The sequence below is a fragment of the Phocoena sinus genome, chromosome 3 (assembly GCF_008692025.1).
Source record: "Phocoena sinus isolate mPhoSin1 chromosome 3, mPhoSin1.pri, whole genome shotgun sequence".
Taxonomy (NCBI): Eukaryota; Metazoa; Chordata; class Mammalia; order Artiodactyla; family Phocoenidae; genus Phocoena; species Phocoena sinus.
Window position 1 is genome coordinate 21,782,410 of NC_045765.1, and position 27,611 is coordinate 21,810,020.

At 51.7% G+C, this 27,611-nt stretch overlaps 1 protein-coding gene across 2 annotated transcripts in view; it reads right to left on the reverse strand.

Moving 5' to 3' along the window:
* Window positions 1-27,611, reverse strand: part of HRH2 (histamine receptor H2) — a 48,249-nt gene that overhangs the window by 12,028 nt on the left and 8,610 nt on the right. For both annotated transcript variants that reach the window (XM_032625032.1, XM_032625031.1), the window contains exon 2: window positions 9,843-11,428. In XM_032625032.1, the coding sequence (XP_032480923.1) occupies window positions 9,843-10,918 (1,076 nt within the window). In that variant the 5' untranslated portion in view covers window positions 10,919-11,428. The remainder of the gene's footprint in view (window positions 1-9,842; window positions 11,429-27,611) is intronic.

Consider the following 27,611-nt stretch of genomic DNA (forward strand, 5'->3'; position numbering starts at 1 on the left):
CAGATGGGGACAAAGTTTCAGAAAAGGAAGTACCTGCCCATCAGTCGCCTTCCCATCGTCTGTGAATTCCCAGTCCCTCTCTCCCCTCCCCGTCCCTCCTTTCCTCCCCCACTTCCAGCCTCCTCTGCCTAGGATGGCACCTCTAACCTCTGCCCTTCAGCTTAGAAAACTCCCGCTTGTCCCTCAGGAGTCAGCTGAGCCATCACCCCTTCCAGGAGGCTTTGCCCGATTCCCGGGCCACCCCGGGGCCCTCTTGGTCCCCATACCTGCCAGGTCCCAGCACTTATCCCACATGTTTGTACCCTAACAGCCCATCTCGTAGATCCATTAGTCACCCCCTTTACCGCCCCCACACACACCCCCTACGGGGAAGGGGCACTAAAGAACGACTGAGTGAATGAATCAGTGAGACTCAGCAGCCCCTAACGCAGAGACCTGCTTAGGGTCTCCATATGTGGATCCTCTTGTCGCCATGATATCAGGACCACCTCTCTCGTGAGCGACAGAAAGGGAGTACGGAGCGCGGCTTCAGGGCTTGTGTAAGATGGCAACAGGAATGGAGTTTCTCTTTGACTTTCAGCGTTCCATTTCAATGATGATGAAATATTTATAAATATTCTGTGTTTCCCAAGTCAGCGTGGAAAAGGGAAGTTCCCCCAAATCCTCTGGGTGCTGGGGATTGCCCTGCTGCCCACCCAGAGCGTCTGTCCCTGGGTGACGTTGGCATGTGCTCAGTCCTGGAATGAGGAAGGCCTGAGTCTCATCCACCCGCCTGTGAGTCCCAAAGCCTGTGGCCCTCCCTGCAAGCTGCAGCCTTCTGCACGATCAGATGTGGACAAGCAGAGCCACGTGCCACTTTGGGGAACTAGGACAAACTCCCCTGCCCCCCACCTCCCTGCCCAGAGATGGGCAGGGAGGGAATGGTCCTCACTTCTCAGGGGAGCCTCAGGCCGGGAGAAGAAGACACAAAGATTTATTCAGCCTTGCATTAAAAGGACACCTTAGGGCTTCCCTGGTGGCGCAGTGGTTGAGAATCTGCCTGCCAATGCAGGGGACATGGGTTTGAGCCCTGGCCCAGGCAGATCCCACATGCCGCGGAGCAACTACCGAAGCCCGCGCGCCGCGCTCTGCAATAAGAGAAGCCACTGCGATGAGAAGCCCGCGCACCTCAACGAAGACCCAACGCAGCCAAAACTAAAAGTAAATAAAATAAATTTATTAAGAAAAGAAAAGGTCACCCTAAAATACCCGTTGGGTCTCAGGCACACCCCATCCCTGTCCCCTGACACTACCACAAACAGCTGCTGTAGGTTTAATGAACACAGCATCACCCTAAAACACAGAGCCCTGTGACTCACTGCTGTTTCTTTAAGAGCAGTGACATCTGATGGAAGCCTTAGCTCTCTTTGACAGTTGAGGAAACTGGGGCTTAGAGAGGGATGTGATCTTCTAAAGGCCATACAGCCTGTCAGTGGCAGAGGCAGTGAGAAACCCCGGTCCCCTGTCTGCCAGGCTGGGTCTCTCTAGGAGTTCTGTCCTGTACCCAATCTGCATCCCTACCTGCCTGTGACCCCTGCACTCAAAGCTCAGCTTGCGACAAGGACGTGTTTTACTGAATTTGCCTGCCTACTCAGGGAGATTCATTAGTATGAGAAACAGGTTCCCCCTCGCCCTCGCCAGAAGATTTTTGACACAAACACAGTTGGGGGTTGGCATAACTTCTCTCTCTTGTTAAGCATTTATATATAATTAGTGTTGGAATGGTCCCCTGAGATGGATCCAAGCCCCCCATTTTCAGAGGAGGGACACGAGGCTCAGGGTCAGGGTCCAAACTGAGCGATTCAGTGGTACAGCTGAGACACTAGTCCACAGAGCCTGCCATGGACTTTTCAGCTTCTCCTTTACAAAGGGGCCACAGGAGGGAAGGAGGGAAGGAGGGAAGGAAGGAAGGAAGAGAGGGAGGGAAGGAGGGAGGGGGGAAGGAAGAAATAAAGGGAAAAGAAAGGAAGAAAGAAAAATTACTCCTTACAAGCATCTACCCTGTGTCGGGAGCTTTGCACAAATTGGTGCTGGGGCTCATCACAGTCCTCACAGGGAGGTATTTTTATCCCTATTTTGCAGATAAGCAAGCTGAGACTCAGAAAGGGCAAGCCACCTGCCTAAAGTCAAGGAGCCGGCAAGTGCTGGGGCTGGAATTGGCACCCTTTCCTTTCCCCTGCACCAGCGGCTGGCAGACAATAGCCTGTGGGCCAAACTCAGCCCACCACCTATTGTGTTGAAATGTTTGGAAAAAAAAGTGAATAGAAGAATAACATTTTGTGACTGGTGAAAATGATATGGAACGCCAATTTTGGTGCCCACAAATGAAGTTTTATTGGAAGACAGCCGCCCCCATTCACTTAAGTATTGTCTGGGGCTGCTTTTGCGCCATGCCACCAGGGTTGAGTGGTGGTGACGGAGAGCATAGGCGCCGCAAAGCTAACTTATTTACTATGTGGCCCTTTGCAGAAGAGGCGTGCAGAGCCCCGCCCTCCACCCTGCTGTCTCCCAGGGGTCTGGAAGGTCTGCAGGGCCTCCCTGTAGTTGCGCGGGCTGTTCTCTGCACAAGAGCATGGGGGCTGAAATCCAGACCTCTTTCTGCTTGCCAAGCTGCGTGGCCTGGGGCTGGGTCCCCTGGAGAAAGGGCTTTCTCTTAATTTGTTCACCTAGAGTGTTCACCTTTTTCTCATGGGTACAAAGCTACTAGCAGCGCCCCCGAAAGGCATGGCTCCCCTTCCCTCCCCTTCACAGCCCCTGGGAAGGCAGCTTCATAGCAGTCCTGTCAGATCTGCGGCACAAGGAGCCAGAGGGAAGGTGGGGAAAGGGCTGAGGCAGGGGTCTGTGCAAAGCCAGGGAGGGAAGGAGGCTGGTGGGGCACTGACGGGGCCTCCAGCTCGCTTCAAAGGCACAATCACCAGGGAGGTAAAGGAGGGGTTCTCTACCTTTCAAGTGACTCCTGGGAGGGGCCACGATTTATTCTCCTTGACTTTTGAGGTTGTAAAAGGCTTCCCACCTCCTCTCCCTCTGCTCTTCCCATGATTTCCTCTCCAGGGCTGGGAAGGGGGTCTCACTCCCCAAACTCTCTGAAGAGACAGAAGATGAAAAGGGTTAATACCTTGTTGCAGCCCGCTGTTCTGCCCGCAGCTGTGTAGAAGCGCCGGCCCTGCAGGCCTGAGAACGGCCTTTCCGAGCCCACCCAGGCGGGAGGTAGGAACGTGGGCCGCCTGTGGATCCAGGATGCAGCCTCCCGGCCCCCTCCCCAAGGGCCTACCAACTGCCAAGAGCTTCCATAAAGCCCAAGCCCTCGGTGAAGGAGAAACGGGACCATGGACACAGAAGGGAATGGGGGAAGGGAGGGAAAGAAAACACAAAACAGAACGGAAAAAGGAAAGGAAGGAAGAACAGACAGAAAATAAAGAAAGAACCTCAACAGCCTTATGCTAAGTGAAACAACCAGGCAAGAAAGCACGCGGATTGGGGCTTCCCCGGTGGCGCAGTGGTTGAGAGTCCGCCTGCTGATGCAGGGGACACGGGTTCGTGCCCCGGTCTGGGAAGATCCCACATGCCGCGGAGCGGCTGGGCCCGTGAGCCATAGCCGCTGAGCCTGCGCGTCTGGAGCCTGTGCTCCGCAACGGGAGAGGCCACAGCAGTGAGAGGCCCGCGTACCGCAAAAAAAAAAAAAAAAAAAAAAAAAAAAAACCACACGGATTATCTGAAATGTCCAGAATAAGCACACGTATAGAGATAGAAAGTAGATTTGTGGTTGTCTGGGGAATGCAGGGATGGGGAGGTTGATAGCTGAAGGCTACAGGGTTCCTTTGGGGCAATGAAAATGTTCTAAAATTGATTGTGGTGATGGTTGTACAGCTCTGTGAACAGACCAAAAACCAGTGAACTGTACACTTGACATGAGTGAATCGTATAGCATGTGAAGTATATCTCAATAAAACTGTTATAGGAAAGAAAGAGAGAAAATGACAGAAAAGAGACAAAATGAAAAGAAAGAAAAAGAGAAAGAGACGGATGGCAAAGGAGGAGAATTCATGTCTGTTCGGTCTGTTGAAGCACCTGCCACCTGCCAGGAACTGTGCTAAGTGCCTGTATCCCTGACTCCATTTTATTCTCACAATTCTGCAAAGTAGGTCTGATAATTATCATAGTTTTATAGGTAAGGAAACTTCAGCTCACACTGTCAATGACTTGTCTAACATCACCCAACCCCTAACTAGCGGGGGACCAGGACTCATACCGGGCTCCCTAACTTCCACACGGAGGCAGGAAGACACCCCAGGAGCCTTGTGGTGTGACCAAGCCAGGCACAGAGGGCAGAGGTGACAAAGCAGCAGCCAGCAGGATGCCAGTGTGCAGGGGGCAGCCAGGGCCCCTTAGCTGGGGGTAGGGCGGGGGCTGGGGGTGGGGGTGGGGGAGAAGGGAGGGGGACCAGCTGCTCTGGGCGCCTCTGCAAAGAGTGCTCAGAAAGGCCCCTTAGGAGATGCTGGAATCAATGTGCCAAAATGTTAAGACTATTTCAGGACCCAAATGATACAAATGAACAAGTCTGGGCTCTTGAAAGGGTAAATTATGCAAAGCTTCCTTTCTGAGCAAAGCTCCCTCCTTCTTAAGAAGTGTGTGTACATCAGTCATGTAACCTTTTTACTGCTAAGGGAACTGCAGCCCTCCCCCAGCCCCCAGACTCTGGCCAAATGGGGACATGGCGTGGAGACGCAATGGACCGCTTCCAGGTTGTCTGAAGTCTGGATTCCTACCCCAACTCCGGGATCCCTTCATCTTTCCTGGGAGGCAGGGTGAGGGGTGTGAGTCTTTCCACCCGCAGACTCTATGATTTAGAGCGGCCGGTGGATCCCTCTGTGAGGCCCGCTGCTGACGTCACTACTTGGCGGGAGGCCCACGGTGATGTCAAAGTTAGAAAAGGGAACCAGGAATTTCTGAGTTCCCACTGTGTTCCTGGAGCTTGGCATTTCGAGACTTGGTTCCCCGAACTCTAAAGCGACTGGTGGTATTAGTCACTTCTCAGGGCTCTTGGGGACCTAGAATGAGATATTCACGCATTCATTCATTCACTTATTCATTCAACAAATATTACTGGGCGCCTGTGCCAGGCACTGTGCTAGGTGTTGGACAGGGACCAACAGAGATGTGAGCCTGCCCTCAGGGAGCTTGCGGTCTTGGGGAGCAGACACAGAACAGACAGGATGTCCCAAGACGGGTAAGAAGACTGCCTTGGGCTGAGAGTAGGGTGCGTGGGATGGGACTAAGCGTGGCCTGGGGACAGGACCGAGGGGCTCAGAGAAGGAGTTAGGGCAGTGGAGAGTCGGCCAGGGCAGGGCCTTGTTGGTCAGGATAAGAGCTCTGTATCATAGTCCAAGAGCACCAGAAGGGCAGAGCAGAGGCCCATTCCCAGCTGGATGAAACGCTCTCTCACTGGCAGCAGAAGGAGGGCGGGCCCTGGCATTGCTGGCAAGAGGCCTGTGAGGGGAGAGAGCTGGCAGCAGGGGTCACCTGTGGCTCCTGGCCTCCCTTTGTGCCTCTTCTTCCTGAGCTCAAACTCCAGCCCCTGGGAGGGTGACAGCCGCAAGCACAGGGCCTCTGCAGAGAGGAGGAAGTGCCCGCCTGCCCCGGAGAGAGACAGCTGGTGCCCAGGAGTCTTCTCTCCCTGCCTGGGGGAGATTACGCAGGGCAAGGGAGTGTATGGGGAAAGACCCAAGAGCCCTGGGCAGGGGTCCAGAGATACAGGGTCTGCTCCCTGCCCCAACCCCAGCTTGCTCTGGGCCTCAGGTCACTTGTCTCCCTGGGCCTTAGTTTCCCCATCTGCTGTCTATGGGAGTAGCACTCAGAGCCTGGGCTAAATTCAAGTCCATTCAGCATTTCCTCATGGAAAGAGCCTGGCTTTGGGGTCAGATGGGCTTGGGCTGGAATCCTAGCTCTGCCACGGATGGATGAGGCTGTGTGGCCTGACGTCAGCTACTTTGCTCCCAGAAGACTGCTGCTGGCTGGGGGCCCACGTTTTGAGAACCACTGCCCTAGAATAACATCCCTCTGGGAGGAGGGCCTCTGCGTGGCTCCCCGCTACACCCCCAACAGTGCTGGCATGTAGCAAATTCTTGGTGAGTGCTTGTGAATGAATGAACTCTGAGTGGTTTGTTTCGGTGGGGGCAGAAGGGGCTGGAGGGTGGGCGTGTGGGCCTGGGGATGGTGTCAGGAGGTGGTCAGGGACCAAATCATGAAGGGTCTCTAGTGCTAAGCCGGGGAGCTGGGACTTGTGGTAGCTGAACGTGGACCCCAGACACCTACATCCTCATTGCTGGAACCTGAGAAAGTTATCTTATATGGCAAAAAGGACTTTGCAGATGTGATTAAGTTAAGGACTTTGGGATGGGGAGGTTATCCGGGATTATCCCAGTGGGCCCTAAATGGAATCACAAGTGCCCTTATTAAAAGAAGGAGGCAGAGGGAGATTTGGCTACCGAAGAGGGGAAGGAGATGTGACCGTGGAGGCGAGAGGTCAGCATTATGTGAGCAAGGGGCCACAAGCCAAGGAGTGTGGGTGGCCCCCAGAAGCCGGAAAAGGCAAAGGAGACGGATTCTCCTCTGAAGCCTCCAGAACGAAGCAGCCCTACCAACATCTTGATCTCCCAAACTGTAAGAAAAGAAATCTGTCTCGTTTCCGGTCACCAAGTTCACCGTCATTTGTTACGGCAGCCCCACCTTGGAAACGAATGCAGGCCTGTATTCAGTAGAAGCAGTGGGAGTTACTGAGCAGGGTTGGTGGAGCAGAAGGGGTGAGGTTGGGGAGCTGGGATCAGAGAAGGGTGGAGGTGACGAGGGGCGGGGTAAGGGTGGACAATGGGATCGGGAAGGGGCAGACAGAGCATCCTGCTGGCGAGATGGCTGCTGGCTGGCCTCAGGGCAGGGAGGCCCAGACAGCTCAGCCACTGTCTCCTGGAGTCTCCCCTTGCGCGACTGTGCCGCCCCCCGCCCGAACCCCCTACAACCTCCGCCATCACCAACCAAGGGCAGACACCTGGCCCCTTGGCAGGGATAAGGGCTCTCTGTCAGGCCAATGCTGGGTTTTGTTCCCAGATGGGAAGCAGGAAGGACACACTATTGGTCATCAGGGAAGCTAGAAGCCAACCTTATGGAGGGCCACCCAAGTCCCCAGTCGCCCTGGCAGCCTCTACTGGAAAATCAAACTCAGGCTGTTCCTGGCTTCCTGGATCCCCATGCCCCCAACCATAGTATGAGGCCCTTCAGCTGGTTCCCCATCCTTCTCTGCTGGACCCCTCTGCTCCGCAGCTGCTGTGTGTGACCCAGGCAGGCACGGCCTCTCCGCTGGCCTTGGTGGCCAGGGTGGCTGTGATGATCAGAAGAGGAGGTGGACGCTCCCTGCCCCAGCGTGCCACCCTGGAGGAACGGGTCTCTCCCCTCCGCATTTGAGGCTCAGCTCAGAGGTCTGCTCCCGGGGATGGGCTCTCTGGGCCAGGTGCTGCCTCCTCTGGCTGCCCTGCGCACTGGATTTCAAGCCTGGGCACCCTGCTCTGAACCGTGGCCAGTCTGTTCCTCAACCAGACAGGTGGTGGCATGAGATGGGGGGCTGGCTTTATTTCCCTTTGTACCCTAGCACCTCGTACAGGGGTGGGGATGAGATGCCGTCACAGAAAGATGAATACATAGAAATAGCGGCAAACCTAACACTGGTACCTAGTGGGTGTTCAGTGAGGCCTGGCCATTGCTGGTGAGTGCCTGCTGTGTGGCTCCCTAAGGATTGGGGGTAGAGGCAGCCTATTAACCCGGGTCCCACAGGTAAGAGCAGTAGGAAGTGGGATGGCAACAGAATGAACAGGGTCAACAGCCTTCTCTAGAGTCCACACCCCGTGCTTTGTCCTTTGTTTGTTTTGTGAACTAAATTTGCTTTGTACCAGAGTCTGCTTCCTGAATGAGGCAGTGTGGGAGGACAGGGTCATCTTATCTATCAAGGCCAGATGTGGAAGCTTCCCCGTCTGCATTTTGGAGAGATGCCTTTAGGTGGCTTGGAGGATGGATTTGAGAGGGAGAGTCTAGAGGCAGGGAGGCCTGGAGGAGGCTGGTTGCAGGAGCAATGAAGCTTGTTCCATAAGGATAGCAGGGGACGGGTGGAGGGCCCAGGACCAAAGTCTATGGCGGGACCCTCCACACCTGGTTCCTGCAAGGACCAGAGGGACACAAGGCCGAGGGTTCCAGTTGGGCAGTTTCACCCCCACAATGCTCCACAGGGACCAGCACCCAGAGGGCGTGAGTGTGCAGAGTCCATGCAAGCTTTTCTCAAGTCTGATGCTCAAAGGTCGAGAGAGGACAAGTATCCTACCGGGGGTCATAGAGCCTGTTGGTGCCCCTTAGCACATGTGTGCTTCAGGTGGCTCTGGGCAGGCTGCTTGAGGACAGACCCCACGTTCTACAAGATGAGGAAACTGAGGCGCAAGAGGGGCAGAGACTTGCTCAAGCCACAGAGCTGAGACCGAGGCTGTACAGTTGACTTGCCATACCTGTCCATCAAAACAGGTGCCACAATGTCACTTCTACATCCCTGGCGCTCAGCACTGTTCCTGGCATGTGACAGGAAGTTGACAGATGTTTGTGAATGAATGAATGAATGGATGGATGGATGAGTCAGTCACACAGACCAGCATTCTGGGGGGCAAAGGCATGGTCTGTGGGAAGACAAAGGAAAGTGACATTTATTGAGCATTTGTATGTGCCAGATGTTCTACCAGCATCCTTTCATTTATTCCTCTCGACAGCTAGATAGACCTTGCTCAGACCTATAAACCTTCTCTCCATGTGTGAGCTTCCTCAGGCCACTCAAGTCTTTGGTGAGGTACCCCTTAATACCTTGCATGGGCTTTGTCAGCAGTGAATTGATCTCAGTGTCATTCTGATCCTGTTTATCTTTTCAGCCTGGGTACCTCTCGGGGGTGGAGTCCTGGGGCATCCTCTCTCTTGCCTCTCCTGCATCCCGGACATCCAATGGTCTACAAGACTATGTTTTAATAGCCTCCTAGATTTTGCTCTGTTCTCTTCTCTCTCATGGACCAGTACCACATCCCCCCTTCACTGCTGTCCCCATCTCATTCTTCTGGTCCATATCTTAGGGGACAACCAGAGCCCTCTTTCCAAAGTAGACAGATGCATGGGTTATACCCATCCTTGCTTCTAATCCTTGCATCTTCCCCTAAGACCTATAGTACAATGTCCAAGCCTGGCTTTCAAGGCTTTGCCTTCCCACCTTGGCCAGTCCTCTTTCTCCTTCCACTTGAGCACCCCCAAAGTAAGAGCTGATGCATAAAAGGTGCTCAGTGACGGTGGGCTGAGTGGGGTCTCTGATTTAACCCCCAGGCAGCAGCATTATTCCATGGCCATTTGAGGGCCGTCCTGGCAGATTTAGGTGAACACTTATGACCATTAACTAAGTGGCCGAGTTGGACCTCAAACTTAGGACTCATGATTTTAAGGACAAGGTAGCTAGAAAAAAGGTCCACCAGTTCTGAGTCAGGGGAGCTCTATCCAGATCCCAGCTGTGTGGCCCTGGCCAGGTTCTCTGCGATTTGACTTACTCCTTTTAAAAATGGAGGTAAAAAGTTCTACCTCAGGGGCTTGTTTGGGAGGATGGAATAACACGAGGTCTGCCAAGTGCTCATGAAGAATTCCCAGCACATAACAGCCAAAGCAGCACCTCATGAACAGCTGTTACCAAGAGTGGGACCCCGTCCCTGTGCCCCGTCCCACACACAAGCTGCCGGGGAAGTTACCTGTCTGTGGCTCCCTGGGGGGCCGTGACCTCTGTCCCACTCCACACCTGGAGCCTCAGGGACCTCTCTTCCTGCCACCTGGGTCCTCGGCTTGGAATCCTCGTCGGCTGAGAGCTGTTGGACTTCAGAGAAGTTCTGTGGGTGCTGTGGTCGGAGGGGCTGCAGCAGAAGAGCCGCTGGTACGCTGTGCGGAAGTCTCTATTCAGAGCGGCGTACAGGATGGGGTTCAGGGCTGAGTTGGCATAGCCCAGCCACAGAACCACGGCTTCGAAGGTCTCGTTGATGGCATTATCCCCTTTTAGCCCACGGTAAACAAAGACGGTGAAGTAGGGGAACCAGCAGACGATGAAGGCCCCCATCACGGCTGCCAGGGTCACTGTGGCTTTGTGTTCCCTGATGGTGGCTGCCCTCCAGGAGCCGACGTTATGGATCCTCTTGGCCTGATCCCACGCGATCTTGAAGATGCGGTAGTAGGTGATGCACATGACCAGCAGAGGCAGGTAGAAGGTGACCAGTCCATCCACCAGGCCATACACCAAGTTGACCTGGACTTTGCACTTGGGGACGGTGTGATTGGCACTGCTGGTCTCAGTTCTGCTGTTCCATCCCAGGTGGATAGACAGGAAGGATAGGGTGATGGAGATGACCCAAATTAAGACCAGGGAGATGGTGACACGGACAGGGGTGACCAGCGTGGGGTAGCGTAGGGGATCTGTGACGGCGCAGTACCGGTCGAGGCTGATCATGAAGAGGTTGAGGATGGAGGCCGTGCAGAGCATGACATCTAGGCTGGTATAGATATTGCAGAAGACCTTGCCGAAGCTCCACCTGCAGGACAGCTGGTGGAAGGCCGAAAAGGGCAGCACCAGGAGGCCGAGGAGTAGGTCAGTGATGGCCAAGGACACGATGAAGCAGTTGGTCAGACTGCGGAGCCGGCGGTTCAAGCCCACTGCCAGGCAGACGACTACATTGCCGGCGATGGTGACGAGGATGAAGAGGGTGAGGACCACGCTGACGGTGATCTTCAGTGCAGCAGGGTCCAGACAAAAGGAAGAGGTCGTGCCATTGGACGCCATCCTGGGACCCTATGGCTCCTTCCCCTGCCTCCGGCCCCTGGCTGCTTCTCTTCCAGCTCCCCAAAGGGTCAATTATGTCAACCACTGGGCTCCAAGCTGCCCAACAGAGCCAAGAGAAGTGTCCAAATGTGGAGAGGCTGCAATGACCGATCCAGTGCTGTTTTTCTAGAGATAAATAAAGCTGTCTCTTAGGAGGTGTTGGGCACGAGTATGAAGGAAGATGAGGGAAAGCTAGTCCTTGAAGCAAGCTTCCTGGTTCAAACCCCAGTCCTCAAATGACCACTTGGCAGAGCCGGCTTCCTCCTGGGACTGAACAGATCTCCACTCTCCAGGTTTTGCATAGAGACTGATGCACTGGGGCATGAGTCTGGAGGTGGCTTTGGTTTTATTTGGGAGGCATCACGTGGAGACATGGCTGCAGCCTTCTCCATAGCGGGCGGCTGCTCCCATCCACATGACGGGGGTCTAGCACTGTTGCCTCTCCCTCTGGAGTCGACTGGAGAGCGTGAGCTAGAAATGCAAAGATTGAGTGTTGAGCATGTTGAAACCAGACCAAGAGCGTGACCTGATTCAAGACGAACCCTTCTAGACCTTGACCTCCCTTCGAGACACCAGGAGGCATGAGACCAGTCCGGCACCACTCCTTAGAAGGGACAGAAGCAATCAAGATACATAGAGGGAGGAGGATGGGAGACAGGATGCAAGGGGCTGGACCACCAAGTCATCGTGTGAGATACGGTTGGAGGGGCTAGGGTTGTTTATACTAGAGAAAGAAAGATCTAGACACAGACTCTAAGCTCCATGAAAACAGGGGCTGTATCTGCTTGTTCACTGCTAGTTCCCAGTGCCTGGCCCCACCAGTAGGCATTAAGCCTATGATGAATAAATGATAAAATGAATGAAAAAATAAGCAAAGGTAATACATTTACTCCGACAAAGCGCCGAAAACGGTATTCCACACTCTCGTTTTACAAAATGTCACCATACTCTAAATGCGGAGCCAAAAGACCTTTTCAGGAAAGGGCCAGGTGGCGCATATTTTCTGTTTGCATTCTTCAAGGTGTCTGCTGAAATTAGTCAATTCTTGTTTAGTGTGAAAGCACCTCCACAGACAATGTGCAGATGAGTGATCATGGCTGTGCTCCAAGAAGACTTTACTACGGACACTGAAATTTGAATCTTACATCATTTTCACGTGTTGCAAAATCTTCTTCTTCTTTGATTTTTTTTTCTCAAACTCTTTAAAACAATTTCCAAGCTAAAAATGTAAATGCTATTCTCAGATCATGGGCTGCACAAAACCAGGAAGAGGACCAGATCTAGCCTGCTGTTGTAGTCTGCCAACTGCAGCCCCTCTCCACACCCGCTCTTAACATCTCTCTAAACCTCACTTTCCAGGTCAGCTGGTACAGAGCTCACTCAGTCTTTCTAATGGCTGCATAACAGTCCCCAGGATGGCAGGCTGTGCTTTATTCATCATCACTCTATCACAGGTATTCCGGTTGTTTCTAGTTCCTTCCTTCCTCCTTCCTTCTTACCTCCTGTCTCACGGCAAACGTCACTTCAACAGGATGGCTGCACATGCAATGCTTCTTGGTTAAATCTCAGATTAAACTCCTTCCTACTGGTGATATTCTATGATTCCAACTGATACAAAACAAGCTAAGGCCCTGATTGATTCCTGGACCCTTTATCTCAAGCTGATCCTGGTTTTCCAGAGAGCAGGCAATCTCCTGGGATCCGGGAGTGTGTAGAAAATCAAGCTGACAGTGGAACCCCTCTGAGAAACAAGCTCATTACCATCTGACATAAATTAAGCCTCTCCTAGGCTCCTGCCTGGAGGGGTTTTGCAACCTGAATACGAGAGGCATCGTTTAGTCATAACCACTGTGTTGGTGCAGGGATCACCAACTCCTGGTCACCTTCTGCCACTCTAGCAGGCTGGGCTAGAGTGGTGGTTCCTTTTTTTCTTGGAGTTCCAAATAAGAACCACCCCTGTCATGTTTCTGTCTTGCAGCCTAACTCCCAGAATTTTCCAGTGACCTTTGTGAAGGCAGCATCTTTTGCCAATCTGTGGGTAGAATGATGGCCCTAGAGGGTCAAGGCACCCCCAAGATCGCTGTTACCATGATCACCGTCATTGTCACTAGCACGGTTCATATAAAAAACCACTTTCTTGAACTTTCAAATGTTAAAAGCAATGACATGCTTATTGCAGTAAAGCAAGGGTCCTGAGGTATACAGGAAGGGCCAACTATTTGGGCCATCACATACCCAAGCCCTCACGCCAGGGAGGTGACCGTTGCTCACCATTTGGTGTGATGGAGACCATACATTCTTTCTCTGAGGCTCTGCACATACCAGACCCGTGTAGGACACTGTTTTATACACACTGCACACATTACATTGCTACTTCTTTGCCTCATTTCTTTTAAAATTCCTATTATATAACGGATACCCCTCTGGATCACTTAGATCTAACTCATTCTTTTGGGAACCTAGGCTGTGGCAATACAACCACCACCATGAGAAGAGCCATGAAGAAGGACGTCTGCGTCAGCAGGTGTGCAAGTGGCAAAGAAAGGGAGACAACCCAAGCGTCCATCAGCAGGGGAATGGTTCGACCAAGGATGGCACATCTGTACTATAGAAGAGTCCTGGGCAAGGTGATATCATACGTATTAAGTGAAATATCATCTCATCCTCACAATAACCCCCAAGTGAGGGGAATCACTGTCTCTATTTAACAGTTGAGGAGAGCAAGGCTTGGAGAGGCCAAGTGACGTCTCACCCCATTAAGTGTCCAGAGAGCCTGGATTCAAACTCAGCTCACACACTTCCAGCCTGCCCTCATGCCCGTTCTTGCACCAGAATTCAACTCGTCCTTCTAAGTGGATCTCACCAAACAGCCCTGTAATTGTCCCCCTAACTCTGCCGTTCAGGCAACCGGGACTTTGCCCAAATGCAGCACATCTCTTCCCTCCTGCCTTCGCCTTTGCTGTCTCCTCACCTGGAGTCCCATTCTTCCCTGTCTTCAGTCAACTACTCCCTTTTCAAGGCCTGGCTCAAACACGTTCCCCCCCTCACCACCAACCCGCCCCAATCTGAAAGTACAGCATTCTTTTGAAAGCTTTAGAAAGCTGAAATGGCATAAAGCAAAGAAGTTACCTTAGGACACATCTTGCCAACGGATGCACAAAATAAATCGAGATAAAGCACAGATGCTCAGACACAGTTCACAGCTATGGGGGCTCGATGCTGAGGTGCTGAATGTGGTTCCTGGGGAAGGAGCCCTGGGGGGCACCACCTTATGCTTGGGGTGCAGGCTGCCTCTATAATGGCTTACTGCAAGACAAACCGGAACGCTATTTTTGCTTTTCACTTTTTTCCATCAAAGCAAAAATCCTCCTTGGGTTTCCTTCAGTTAGCAAAAACAGGTACTAATGTAGATCTTTTGTAAAAGAGAAGTGGGGTAAAGTGAACTTTCAAAAATCAGGGACACCCTGAACATGTCCTGAATGCCTGCAGGCAGGGGCACCCTCTCCTGCACTTTGTACTGAGTCATACGGCTGTCACCTTGCATTGTTAATATGCCTCTGTGTCTGTCCGCAAGCAGGTCCTGGATCTGGACCACCTCTCTCCACCTTCCATCCACCTATCCATCTGTCCCGTCCATCCATCCATCCAGCAAACATTTCTCGTTGTCTAAGGGAGAGGTCCAGGGTACACAGAGTGTGTGTGTGCGTGTGTGAAAATGATATGGAATTCACTAAAACCGGCTTCAGCCACTTCCTCTCCCCATCTCGCAGGTTGACCACAGATGCTGCAGTTCTATGTGTCACACTGCTTCCTCTTAACATCATCTCATCTTTGCCTTAAGGACCTCTGAAAAGGCACTTTCTGGAGAATTTGCTCATGGGTTGCTGTGCCCCTCACTGCTCCCTGGGGAGGCTTCTGACCTTCACCTACAGTCATCACCTAGCAAATGCGGTGGTAGCAAAAGGCAGGGCCCCACTCGGTCTGACTCACCTCATCAAGTGCCTCTGGGAGGCCACGGTGGCCAATTGGCCCTGAAGAGCAGCCACAGCTGAGTATGTTAAATGCACTCAATGTGCTCACAGGTGTGTATTAAACCCACTGTGCTGGGCTCTGCCCGGGGAAGTCTGCTTTGATCACTTCCCAATACCAGCCTTGGTTGCCTTTAAGTATAGATAGATCTTTGATGTGACATTTAAGGTTCTTCGTGACCTGGTCCTGTCTTCTCTCTTTAGCCTTAGCTCCTGCTGCCAAGTGCCCTTTAGTTGGACAACACTTTGAAAAACAGCTCTGGTGGCAGTTAATTCCTCCTGGTTTTGAAAGTCCTAGGCCCATACTGACTCTGTGCCTTTGCACGTGCTATTCCCACTGCCTGGAGTGCTCTTCCTCCCTTCCATGCCTGGGGATCTCTCACTCTTCCTTCAAGACTTGGCTTCCTCTGTCACCTCCTCCAGGAAGTCTTCCAGAGTCTTCTTGCTCCATCCCCTCTCACTTTTTACCTCCCACTTATACCCACCTCTGGCAGAGGCTTGTGATATCTGGGGTGCACAGGAAGGAGGGGTTCTTTAACCCCAGTGGGTAGAATTCTGAGTTTCCAGGGCCCTAGGAAAATTCTCCTCTGAGTGTGGTCCTTGGTGATTCCCCATCAGAATGTGTCTCCCTAGGAATGAGTTTTGGTGGATGGAATCCAGAATATCATTACCCTCCTCAATCCTCCCCCGTGGCAGCAAAGAAAATGGGGGCTTGAAGGGTTGAAGGTCACCCCACCAGCGGAGGTACAGCCCAAAGGCCAACCGGGTCTGCCTGATGCCCCAACTCCCCTCTCACTGATCCTCACCCACAAAATCCCAGAAGAGATGCCACAGGTGGTACGTTCTGTTTGCCAACAGAGGGGCGAGGTCATCTAGAAGATTAACTAGTCTGGGGGCTGGAGTCTCCTCCCATCAAATTTTATCAAACCAAGTCCAACACTTTTCTCTTTTCATTAGGAAGTAAAATGAAGCTCCCCTTTTCTGTTACCCCAGGCACAGCCACTGGGGGAGTAGCCAGCAATTTGGGGGAATCAGTTAAGGCTCCTTTGGGTTTCTCACTTGACCTTGAAGATGAATCTGATTTTCCAGGCAATCATTTACAATTGTTTTCTTTAAACGATATTCAGCAGGTAACCACTGCGTGCCAGGCACCTTCTGGGGGAGCCGGTGGGCAAGTCTGCGGAGTAGGTCGTTTGATCCTTATTCTCCAAAAACTGACACTCAGAGAAGCGAAGGGAGCCCCAGGGGCTGAAGGGCAAGGACTTAGACATTCGACAGATCTGGGTTTTAATCCCAGTGGTGTCATTTAATAACTTTGTGACCTCGGGCACAAGACTGCAACTTCTCCGAGCCTTAGTTTTCTCATTTGTAAAATGGGGATAATAATATGTCCTTCTTCGCTTGGTGAATGTGAAAATGCAGAGAGTAAAGGTCTGTAAAACACTTAGTACCTGGCGCATGGCAGGTTACATTACACGTAATAATAGTATAAGATTATTATTTCATAATAATAAATATTATGTTTTATTATTGTCTGAGGCGGCACAACCAAGAAATAGCATTCACGTATGTTCCATATAGTTATGGAATGCTGTTTAGAGGCAGACACTGTGCTGGGTGCTGGGGTACAGCGGTGAGCCCGGCAGACACATCTTGGAGCTTCTACGACAGCTTGGCGTGGGGCGAACGTGAAGTAACTCACGGCAGATCTGCTGATTTAACTGCAGTGTGTTGACAGTTATATAAAGGGGCAGCATAGGGAGCCACAGGAATATGTAGTGTGGAGACCTGACTTGGTCTGGGGGATATGTGAGTTGAGATCTGTACAGACAGGAAAAAGGTAACTCAGTGAAAACGGGGGAACAAGCAAATTCCACAGAGAACAGCCCCTATAACACTTGGAGGCAGAGAGATGGTGGATTTTAACCACAGAACCATGGGAAGCCTCGGGGGCGGAAGGGGGAGTGTGAGCGGAGGCTGATGTGACTGGAAGGCAGAAGACTGCTCCGGTCCGGCTAATCCTGCTGGGACATCAGGCGCTGGGGGGAGCGGCACGGGGGTCAGCCCAGCTGGGCCCTGCTGGCCGCTCCCAGTTACCACCACAGGTAATGAGATGCTGGTGTCACTGGGCCGCTGGCAGTCAGTCCCTCAGTTTTATGAGCCGTAATGTCTCAGAACGCTCCCCCTGTCACTGGCCGTTTTGAACGTCCTGGGTACCTGGTGCCGAGGGCATCAGCGATTGGCTGCAGCATCAGACCCTCGGGAGCTCTGCCCCTGGCAGGAGTCCCAAAGGGACCTGAGAGGCGGGAGTTACATCAGCGGGGTGACTTTCATTCTTTAAGGAGGGAAGACAAGCCTTCCAAACCCCACAGTGGCCGCCGCACAGGGGATGCTGACCCATATGACTGAGGCCCGGACGGTGGCTGCAGCTCCACTTCCAAAAGGCCGACAGCGCTTTGGAGCTCCTTCTTACCTTCACACAGGAGCCCAGGGCAAGATGTGGGCCCAGGGCCGGGAGACTAACCTAAAGGACGAGGGGGGTCCCAGCCCCCGGCGGTTCAGACACAGCCTAGCGGTGAGTCGCAGGGCCCGTGATGGGGGCAGGAAGAGGCTGTGCGAACTGGAGGAATGAGGTTTGATGCTGGGGGTGGTGGCCGGTGACAGCTGTGTGCATGTGTGTGTGTGCACACGTGTGTGCAGAAGGCAACGTTTCTTCGGGCCTGGAAAACCCCATGAATATTAAAAACAGACCAGCAGTTGCACTCCTGGGAATTTGTCGTGTGACCTGGAAATGGTGTAAAATTGCCTGTGGTGACAGTATGCAGTGCGGTCATCAAAAGGACTGCTGCCCTGGTTTGTTGTAGGTTTTAGATCCCACATATAAGTGAGATCATACAGTATTTGTCTTTGTCTGTCTGACTTACTTCACGTAGCATAATACCCTCCAAGTCCATCCACGTTGCCGCAAATGGCAAGATTTCGTTCTTCGCTATGGCTGAGTACTATTCTGTTGTATATATGTACCACATCTTCTTTATCCATTCACCTGTTGATGGACACTTAGGTTGCTTCCATGACCTGGCTATTGTAAATAGTGCTGCTATGAACATTGGGGTGCATGTGTCTTTTCAAATTAGTGTTTTTGTTGTTTTCAGATATATACCCAAGAGTGGAATTGCTGGGTCACATGGTAGCTCTTTATACAGTTTTTTGAGAAACCTCCACACTATTTTCCACAAAAAGAAGCAGACTCAGTTATAGAGAACAAACTAGTGGTTACCAGTAGGGAGAGGGAAGGGGGGAGGGGTGATATAGGGGTAGGGGATTAAGAGGTACAAACTATTATGTATAAAATAAGCTACAAGGATATATTGTACAACACAGGGAATATAGCCAATATTTTATAATAACTATAAATGGAGTTTAATCAAAAAATTGTGAATTACTATATTGTATACCTGTAACTTACATCATATTGTACATCAACTATGCGTCAATAAAAAATAAATAAAAATTAGGGCTTCCCTGGTGGTGCAGTGGTTGAGAGTCCGCCTGCCGATGCGGGGGACACGGGTTCGTGCCCCGGTCCGGGAGGATCCCACACGCCGCGGAGCGGCTGGGCCCGTGAGCCATGGCCGCTGAGCCTGCGCGTCCGGAGCCCGTGCTCCGCAACGGGAGAGGCCACAACAGTGAGAGGCCCGCGTACCGCAAAAAAATAAAAATCAAATAAAAATTAGAATTAAAAAAAAGGACTGTCGCAGGCTTTCGGGCTGATGTGGGATGGATTCCACATGTGTGGAGTGTGACATGCCTAAGGGGAAAACGTGTGCGTGCAGTCATGCATTGACACACAGACTGGCCCAGGAAGGGCACACGTGCAAAGGGACTGATTGCTTCCAGGGAGGGATATGGGGGCTGGGCAAAGAGTGGGGGCAAGACTTCTTTCACCATATGTCCTTTGGGGCCTTTTGAATCTTCTTACCTGGGGTAGATGTCACCTATTGCCAAACTAACATCCAGGCCACACGGTTTGGCGGGTGGAGAAGGGAAGAGGGAGGGCACACTGGGTAGAGGGAACAACAGCAAAGGAAAGGCAGCTGTGTGCTCAGGTGGAGCTTAGGAGCGGGACCTGGTTGATCAGGGCTCCAGGCCAGGGCTGGCGCTCGGTCTGCTCAGTCAGGAGCCCCTTAATAGTAAGTCCACCGCTCCAAGCTCGTCACCCTCAGGGACCTCTCTCCCTGCAGTCACTGCGCAGGCCTTGGGCCGGTCAGGCCAGGCCCCTCCAATGCTTCCCCTGTTGTTTGCACAAAGATGCCAGTGCCTGCCAAGCCCTGGCCCTGCCTGATCTGGCCTCTGCCAGCCTCTCCAGCTGATTCTCAGGGTGGGGGTGGAAATGTAGCTGTGGGTGTCGTGCTAAGGAGTTTGGATTCAGTTTTGAAGGCAATAGGCAGCCCTGAAGGTTCAATCAACAGGGAACTGGTAGCATCTGGGACCCCAGATCTCTGGATCCCAGTCAGCCATCAATCAATGAGGCCTCTCTCACTCATTAACATCTGTAGGATGCTTACTTCATAACACGCCTGGGGCCCTCTGCTCTCTGAACATCCTCTCACTTATGCTTTATTGCAAGATCCTGTGGCAAGGGACCTTTTCCTCATTTTACAAATGCAGAAACCCAGGCTCGGAAAAGTTAAGTTGCCCAAAGTCTCAACATCACCAAGTGGAAAAGTCAGGATTTGAACCCCAGTCTGTCTGACTCCAGAATCCCTGTTCTCAGTTGTTACTATTTCACTTTTCCTATAGAGAAAGAAACCACCCTTAGGGCTTTTCAAAGAGACGGCTCGAGTGCCCGGGCATTTGCAGCAGAAAATACTTCCACCTTTGCAATACCATTCCAGGGTGTCTTTGATCTTTGTGGTTGCAGATTTCTAACTATTTCCCCACAGTGGGCTAGACCTTTGGTAAAAGCCTCTTAAGGCAGTTAACAGATTTCTGGTTGAGGCTGTTCATTAGAGAGAAAGGCCCTGGGCTGCTGGTGGTCTGAGTTTTTGTCCCACTCTTTCATTTCTTCTGAGCCACGAGGGGCCAGAAGCCAGGATTGTTTTCATTTTCACTTCTGTTCTCAAGCTCATCTTGTCCCAAGCACTGCAGCCTCCTGGGTGGCGGGGGGGGGGGGGGGGTCCCCTCTGCACCACCTGAGAGGTGAACAGACTCAAATATTGTCTGGAATTGGGGGCAGGTTCTGTAACTGTGACTGAAGAGCCCCACCCACCCTTTCTATGTGTGTCTACCAGCCCAGAAAGGGATGGTGGCATCAAAGTAGACATTTTCTTATGGTGAATGTCATCACTCGAGCATCACGGTGAGGGGGAAGGTGACCTGGACCAGAGGCCAGGACACTGACCTTTTCCATTTACTGAGCACCCACAGATAATTTAATACCTTTGTGAGGCAGAGATTATTATTATTCCCATTTGACAGATGGTGAAACTCAGGTTCAGAGAGGTTAAGTCACTTGTCCGAGAGCACACAGCTGGTAAAGAGGCAGGCAGGGCTTTGACTGACTCCATAGTCTCTGAGTGTCCAAGCCAACCACCCCTCCAAGACATGCATCTAATCCAGTTCATTCGCTGACTATTTGTGCGACCAGTTCTTTTTGTGGTGTTTTCTTTTCAGTGAAAGACCCCAGACCATCTACCTGGCTTCTGCTAATGGCTGATATGGGAACCTGAAGCCGCACCTGGTGACAACAAATTCCCTCGGTCACTGCTTGTTTAAGAGAGTCTTTATTTCTCCTTCATATATTTTTTTTCAATGTAGGTGAAAGGCACATAACGTAAAATCAAAGTGTACAATTCAGTAGCACTCAGTCCATTCACAATGTTGTGTAACTACCATCTCTATTTGCTTTTAAAACATTTTCATCACCCCAAAAGGAAACTCTGCGGCCATTAAGCAATCACTCCCTCTCCCTGGTCCCTGGCAACCACCAACCTGCTTTCTGGCTCCACAGATTTGACTATTCTGGACATCGTGGGCACAAAGTGCACGTAACTTGGGACTGAGGGAGGATCCCTGAGTCTCTTATCTAGCCTCTGCCTCCCCTTCATCCACCTAGGGGATCAGGCTACATATTCAAGCATCGTCCTGGACTCCTGTCTTTCCTTCATCCCCAGCATCCAACCCATCAGCAAGCCAGTGGATCCTGCCTCTGAAATACCTACATCTCGGATGCGGCTACTTTCCTTGGTTGCTGCCGTCCTGGTCCTAGTTCAAGCCAGCACCATCTCTTGCCTGGACTTTTGCTTCCGACAGGCATCCTGCAACTCCCTTCAGTCCCCAGCACCACCCTCCTGCTTCTGTCACGCCCACACTGTCCCTTTACACACTCCCTCTGGCTCACAAGGCCCCACGCGATCTGTGCCCCACGCGATCTGTGCCCCACCTCTCTGACCTCCTACCTTACCCTCAGGACTCAGTGGCTACCTGGCCACAGTGCCCCTACCCCAGTGCCTTGGACATGCTGCACCCTCCTCCTTGGGGCTCTGCCTGTTATCTGCTGCAGATGTGGACGTTGGCACCTTGGAGCAAATATCAGTTCTGTGGAGGGGGTCCTCCTTGACCCCCAAAGCAGCTCCCTTGACCTTCCATCACATCCCTGCCATTTCTGCAGAGCACAATTTTTCTTGGCTTTTTTTTCTTGCTTCCCTATTTGTTCCCTATATCTCTCTCCCAAGTGAAATGTAGGCATCGTGAGGACCAGGATCAATTTTTTTGTTTTTATTTTTTTGCGGTACGCGGGACCCTCACTGTTGTGGCCTCTCCCGTTGCGGAGCACAGGCTCCGGACGCGCAGGCTCAGCGGCCATGGCTCACGGACCCAGCCGCTCCCGCGGCATGTGGGATCTTCCCAGACCGTGGCACGAACCCGCATCCCCTGTATCGGTAGGCGGACTCTCAACCACTGCGCCACCAGGGAAGCCCCAGGATCAATTTTTTGTTCCTGGACAGGCACTTAATGGGGGCTCTTAATTTATTAAATAAATTAATATTTATTGGATTGACTGATGTATACTGAAAACAACCATCATAATATAATATCCTATTTATGGGGCGCTTGGAAAGTGTAGGCAATGTTCTAATTATTTTATATTATCCAATTTAATCTCTCTGCAACAACCCTCTTACGTGGACACCATTACTCGTCTCCATTTTATAGATGAGGAAATTGAGGTTTATGGTGTTTTGTAACTTGGCCAAAGCCCACAGCCAGCAGTGGACTGGCAAGTGTGGGAAAGACCTGAGGTGGACTTTTCAGGGCAGGGGTTGGACAGGGCCAAATGAAAATTCTACCTTGGTTCTTCTGGGGGAGGTGAGACCCTGGATCACCAATGTTTGCAGCGGGGGGTCTGAATCTCTGACACCCAGGGGCAAAACTCCCCTGCGGGGAGGGGAGGGGTGGAGAGGGCACTGGGCTGGGAATTTGGACCCTGAGTTTGAGTCCCTGGTGTGACTCTGACTTGCCATGTTACCTCCCACTAGTTTAGTACCCCCAGTTTCCTCAGCAAAAAAGCTTAGAATATTTCAAAGGTTTCCTCCAGCAACCTGATGTGTGTGTGTGTGTCTGGAGGGGGTGGGAGGGAAGGAATGAGGAGCCCCCAAAATAATAAAATAGGAGGGCTCTGGGTAGAAACAAAACTCAGTGGTCATCTGGTGTTCAGGAACCCCTTCTATAGCAGCCCAGAGAGGCAGTCATCCCTGATTGCCTTGCATACTTCCAACGATGGGGGGCTTACTATCTTACAAGTTATTTGCCACTCAGTCATGGCTATTTAAAAACCTTATAGAGCCCTACGTATTCTTTTTTCTGGAGGCATACCCCATACTGCATAATAAATGCATTGTAATATCCATAGAATACATTTCATAGAAAATAGGATTCATATTTAGCTGTTCAGTATAATGAGCTGACACTGACTAGCTGTCATAAATTTCCAATTAAACAATTATTACTTGAAATTTTGTGGGGTCTTTTTTGTATTTTAGATCTGGTATTTGTGTGTGTGTGTGTGTGTGTGTGTGTGTGTGTGTGTGTGAGTTTGCAGACATTTTTGTAGGCTCCTGAAAAGCTCTGAAGGCCCAGAGAACAAATCTAAGTCCCTTCCTCCGGGCAGCCCCACAGAGCTCCCGAGTTGTTGCTTCTCTATGGATACAAAAGCCCTCAGGCCCTCCAACTGGACACATCATTGCCATTTTCACTGCCAGAATTGCCCTCACCAAAATCACTACCATCATCACCACCACCACCTTCATCACCACCAGCGGCGGCAGCAGAGCTGGGCACCAGAACCACCCCCAGCAACATCATACTTTCCTTTCTCTCTGTTCTTCTTTCCCCCAAACTCACTCCAGAAAGGTGTTGCCCTTCCAGCAGGGTACAGCTTGCTCTTACAAGGCAAAAGTCCTGAAGCCGGCTGGGTCACCTTAAAGATATCCACAGCAAACAGCTAACGCTTGCCAGGAACATTCACACACACTGGTTATCTTATGTAATCCTCTTTGCCCTCCCCCACTTTCCATGGCCCCTCCACCGGCTCATTACCTCATCCTGAGTCCTGCCGGAGAACTCTGTAGAACCGCCAGGGCAGAGTCACTATTACTCCACTTGGCAAAGATGCCACAGAGAGGCCAAATGCCTGGGCCGAGGCCACACAGCTGGTCAGAGGCGGGAAGAGCCCTCTGAGTTTCCAACTGCCAACAGTGTACCCTGTCCTAAGCCTCCTGTGTTTCCCAAACCTCATGCGTTCAGGTACCAACTCCATGATTTTTGCCAAACCCACAGTTCTATTTTGTACTTAACATTTTTCTTTAAAGTGATGGAATTAATTGCAAACGGAATTGTTTTATCATTACAGTAACCACCAGAATCACTTTCCCTCAAATAGATTACCCTGAAAATAAAGGCAGTGGAAACACAGACGATGCTGTTACATTCTGCGTAGCTACTGCTGCCTGAAAAGCCCGCCTAACCCTCTCCTGATTAGAAAGGCTGTGCTATAAGGCATTAAAGACAGATTAGCACCTAACTGATAACTTTCTTTGACACAAACAGGAAAGCCTGAAGGAGAACCGAAAAGCAAAACCCCGTTCACTGTATGATTGGATGGTTGTTGTTATCTGTGCCACTGACCACCCAAGTCCACTTCAGGACCCCCAGGACTGCCTGCCCCACGTTTAAGGGAGTATTTTGCTCATGTCAGGAAGCTAACACCGTGTAGTGGAAAGGAACCCGGAACCAGTCAGAGGCTCAGTTTTCCCACCTGTAAATGGGCATAAAAACACAGCATGTGATGCTGGGAAGATGAAATGTGAAGGCAAGGGGATGGCACTAGAGGCGTGATGGCTCCTCAGTAAATGTCCCTCCCCTCCCCATGGCCATTCTCTGGTCTTCTTATCCTCCTCTAGTTGGGTGCGAGAGAAGGCACCCAAGTAAACACGTCTTCATCTGTAAGAGTCTGAGTACAGGGGCGGTTCCCGGAGTCTGAGTTTGGGGCAGAAGGCTTCTCCTCCCAGCGCACCCCTCACCCCACCCCCATCTCAGCCTCCAGGACCCTGATGAAAATCAGGTCTTTTCCAGCAGCTGCTGCGGGTTCGAATCTCAGCTCTGCTACTTGCCAGGGAGGCACAGTTAGCTGGGTGGCTCTGCCTTGAGCCTCAGTTTTTCTTCCTGAGAAGAGGGGATAATAATCCCAACTACACAAGGGTGTCGAGAGGCTTGTGGGGGTTCAGAGCAAGGTGCCCCTAGAACCAGCTACCTGGGTCCTATTCGGGCCGCACTGCTTCTCTCTGCAGCCGTAGGGAACAACGGCTTGCATTCTTCCCACCTCAGGTTCCTCACCTGGCAGAATGGAAATAACAATAATCCTCACATTATCTGTCTGTTGTGAGGAGTAACTGGGCAAATGTGTGTGAAGCCCCAGCGCTTACCAAGCCCTCAGCAGGTGTGAACGCTCTACGGATGTACAAGCACTCAGCACGACGCTGGGCCCAGAACCCGCCTTCCTGCAGCTGCCCACTGGCCTCCTGGTCCCTTCGCCTTCCAGGACCTCACCCACATCCCCTCCCTCAGCTATGCTCCCCCAGCCCCCCAGCCACCAGCCCTGGGGGACCAACTCACGGCTACTCAGCTTCTGCTCTAGATGCCAGGCTTTCTGAAGGTGCCCACTCAACACAACTCCAAAGACATACAAAACTGTAGGTTTCACTATTATTCACGATAGGTGAATACCGCAAATGACTTTTACACGGTCAAAACTAGAAGAACAGTTGAGTAAATGATGCCGTAATGGAATTACTAGAGCTGTTGCTAAAACATTTTGGAAACTATGAAATAAGGGAAAATGCTTATATTTAAGTAATAAAACAGCAGGATTCAGATTGTGTATAGACGGTGACTGTAACTATGCCTAGCCTGTTAAACTGCAGGGGAGAAACACAACAAATAAAATTTATGTGTAGGGCTTCCCCGGTGGCGCAGTGGTTGAGAGTCCGCCTGCCGATGCAGGGGACACGGGTTCTTGCCCCGGTCCGGGAAGATCCCACATGCCGCGGAGCGGCTGGGCCCGTGAGCCATGGCCGCTGAGCCTGCGCGTCCGGAGCCTGTGCTCCGCAACGGGAGAGGCCACAGCAGTGAGAGGCCCGCGTACGGCAAAAAAAAAAAAAAAAAAAAAAATTATGTGTAGAAGGGTAGGCTGAATGGTGATAGTGATTTTCTTTGGATGGTAGTACAATGATTTGTTGCTGTTTTCTTCTACATCTCCTTATTCAAAATCTTCTACACTAAGAATTAATTCTACAGGGACTAAAAATCAACACGAAGGGGGCTTCCCTGGTGGCGCAGTGGTTGAGAGTCCGCCTGCCGATGCAGGGGACACGGGTTCGTGCCCCAGTCCGGGAGGATCCCACGTGCCATGGAGCAGCTGGGCCCGTGAGCCATGGCCGCTGGGCCTGTGCGTCTGGAGCCTGTGCTCCGTAACGGGAGAGGCCATGGCAGTGAGAGGCCCGTGTACCAAAAAAAAAAAAAAAAAAAATCAACACGAAGATGCAAAATTGTGTATAATATGCTCCCCTTGTGTCAAAGGTGAGAATACATATGTACATAGACATGTGTTTATATATGAAGTGTATATGTTTTCGGATAAAGAAAATCTGAAAAGATACATCACAACAAAATAACAAAATTGACCCCCTCTTTTGGGCAGGGCAGACAGGGCCAGGGTGGAGGGGGCCTTTGTATACTGTACACCACACGCCTTTGTATGTTGCACTTCTGAACCGTATCAGTGTTTTATTTAATCATAAAGTGAAAAGAAAAAGGCCTATCTAATAAACCTTTCGAAAAAGGCAGTATTTCCCCAAATGGGGACAGGGTGCTACTTAAACAAAGGAATCTGTGCTGGGAATGAATCAGGGGCAAATGAAGTCAGCTGGGGTCTTACTGTGGCCTTGACTGAGCTCACGGGCGTGTGCTGTGACTGACAGGGGCTATGGATTGCAGGGCTTCCAAAAGGTCAAATAAGGTCCTAGAACCCTCTCTCTGCTGCCTGCCCCCCCACACCCAGCCCTTTTTTTTACCTCCCCTGAGAATGATGCTCCCAGGACCCGTTGAGGGAATGCAGGGCAAGGGAAAGGCACTAAGGAAGAGAAAGTTAGGAGGCTGGTTCTGCCTCCCAGATCCAAAGGCCTCCTGACCCAGGCGGGCTGTGAGTGAACTGTCTGCACCCTCTGTGGGACTGTGTGGGTGCGGGCGTGGTGACGCAGAGAGAGGATGCGTGCCTGGGCCAGAGGGGTGGCCACTGTGATCATTATGGGCCCAGTGCCCCCAGTCACCACATTCTGCAAGAGAAGCTGGAAATCTGGCTTTTACGTGAATTCTTCTGGCTTTAAAATAAAATATCCAAACTTTTCAATGAAACCTCATTTTTAAATGTTGGCGCTTTTTTTAAAAAAACAATATCTTAGAGTTCCCTGCGCATGTCCTCCACCAGCTACCGTCTATGATCTCGGCACGCTCCGGGCATTCTCGCAGAGCAAGGTCAGACCCCAGGATTTCCTTGCTTCTCTAACCACCCTCCCACCTTTCATTATGCCTTTGAGAATTCTGCCCTAGACCAAATTCATTGGTCAGTTGTTCGGGGGGCGGAGTCTGCCTTCTTCCTGGTTGAAGATGAGGCCGACATTTACCCATCTCTGCCCTGGAAGTCGGCTAAGGAGTCCAGGAGAGGGGTGACTAACCCTAGCAGTGGGCTCCCTCGGGGGTAGTGAGCGCTCTGCGTCTGGAAGTGATGGTTTAATAGTGCTGTAGCCGGGACTTCTGCTCCGGCATCTCACAGCCTCCCGATGCCAGAGTCTCTGCCCCTTCTGCCCTCCCCCGTCTCAGTTTCCCCTCCCCTCCTATCAGGCCCTCTGTGCTCCAGTCAACCAGAAAGCCTCACCCTTTCCTTAACTCTCGACATTCTCACACCTCCGTGCCTTTGTACATCCTGACCCCTGGGTCTGGATCACCCTCTCCCGAGGCCTCTGTCCTGTCTCTCAGCCACCCGGAAAATGCCACACTCATGCACCAGC